Source organism: Cyprinodon variegatus, unplaced genomic scaffold (assembly GCF_000732505.1).
Source record: "Cyprinodon variegatus isolate N-32 unplaced genomic scaffold, C_variegatus-1.0 Scaffold76, whole genome shotgun sequence".
Lineage (NCBI taxonomy): Eukaryota > Metazoa > Chordata > Actinopteri > Cyprinodontiformes > Cyprinodontidae > Cyprinodon > Cyprinodon variegatus.
In genome coordinates, this window is record NW_015150529.1 from 1,107,932 (window position 1) to 1,109,115 (window position 1,184).

The window sequence follows — 1,184 nt, forward strand, 5'->3', positions numbered from 1 at the left end:
TGGGAGGACTTGATGGACTTAATCAGCCAAACTGATCCGGCCAGTTAAATAAATTATTTTCATTTTCCTATAAATGTAACAGTCAATGTTTTGTCTCTTTCCTCTGCCATTGAGCCAGATTGTGACATTTTTATTCTTTATAGCCCCTATGACTAGGGGGGGATTTACAATCAAATATTATGTAATAATCCTCAAAAACAAAAGTCTCCACAGAGTTAAATCTAAAATACTGCTGTGATGTTAACCTCCTGTTTTCTGCAAAACAAGCAACTGATTTTAATATTTTTATAATAGTTTAAGGAACACAAAAAACATGTCGAAAGTTCTGATCACACAAAGTCTAACTGACAGTTTGACCATTTTTTTATTGAGACAAACTGCATTTTACAAGGAATTAATCGTGTAAACAGTGAATTGGGTAAACACCTGTAGCTTGTTTTTGGCGCCACCAAGTGGACATATTAAATCATTTTTTTCTGCGAACTCATTTGAACAATTTAAACTTTTTCATTAGCGGTTGTACAGTCTCTTTGGGGTAAGGCTTCAGGGCCAGGCAGGTGGGGATGTTTTCCGGTTGCTCGATCCAGAGTTTGTGTGAAACTCCAGCCTGAGTCAGAGTGTCTGAGAGTCCGGACAGAGCGGCCTGATCCGGAGCCTGCGGAGCAGAAACAAACATCAGCTTTTTATTCTCATCAGCGCCTTTTATTCATCCACAGTGATCAAACTCTCACCCCCAGAACCACTTTGTGCATGGAGTCCAGCTCCTCCAGGTACCGCTGGGTGTCCGGGTCGCCGTAGTGGAGGTGGATCGCGGCGGTAGCGGCGTGGCAGGCCTGGGTGATCACCGCCCCCAGCGGCCACGATAACTGGTGGACCAGATCCGAGCGGACCACCACGTACTGGACCAGGCGGCTGGGCGAACCGGCACCGGTGGCTGCCATCTTCAAGCTGGACCGGATTCCGCTTTATTTTGATTCCGGTTTCAAATTACGTCATCAGAAAAAAAGAATCCCCAACATTTATGGCGCCCTCTAGCGGCTTCTTGTTGTATAGCACTACCCTATCACTGCAGCCAAAAAAATTACTTTATATTCTGTCTTCATATTTTAAATGTTGAACCTTGTTAGACTTTAAACCTTTGTAGGGCACTATAAACTATATATAAATATATATATATATCTATA

At 42.9% G+C, this 1,184-nt stretch overlaps 1 protein-coding gene across 1 annotated transcript; it reads right to left on the bottom strand.

The window, feature by feature from the left end:
- Positions 1 to 434: 434 nt before the first annotated feature.
- Positions 435 to 956, bottom strand: ptrhd1 (peptidyl-tRNA hydrolase domain containing 1). The gene is made up of 2 exons (XM_015372824.1): positions 732 to 956; positions 435 to 655 (listed from the first exon to the last, which is right to left on the bottom strand). Exons 1-2 carry the CDS (start codon positions 939 to 941, stop codon positions 485 to 487), a joined length of 381 nt encoding a protein of 126 aa, XP_015228310.1. The 5' UTR covers positions 942 to 956; the 3' UTR covers positions 435 to 484.
- Positions 957 to 1,184: the final 228 nt, after the last annotated feature.

Excerpts from the sequence above, each read along its gene's own strand:
- ptrhd1 (XM_015372824.1), bottom strand. The coding sequence starts at position 941 with ATGGCAGCCACCGGTGCCGGTTCGCCCAGCCGCCTGGTCCAGTACGTG. Across the intron at positions 656-731 it reads TGCACAAAGTGGTTCTGGGG|GCTCCGGATCAGGCCGCTCT; the intron begins GTGAGAGTTTGA and ends TCTGCTCCGCAG.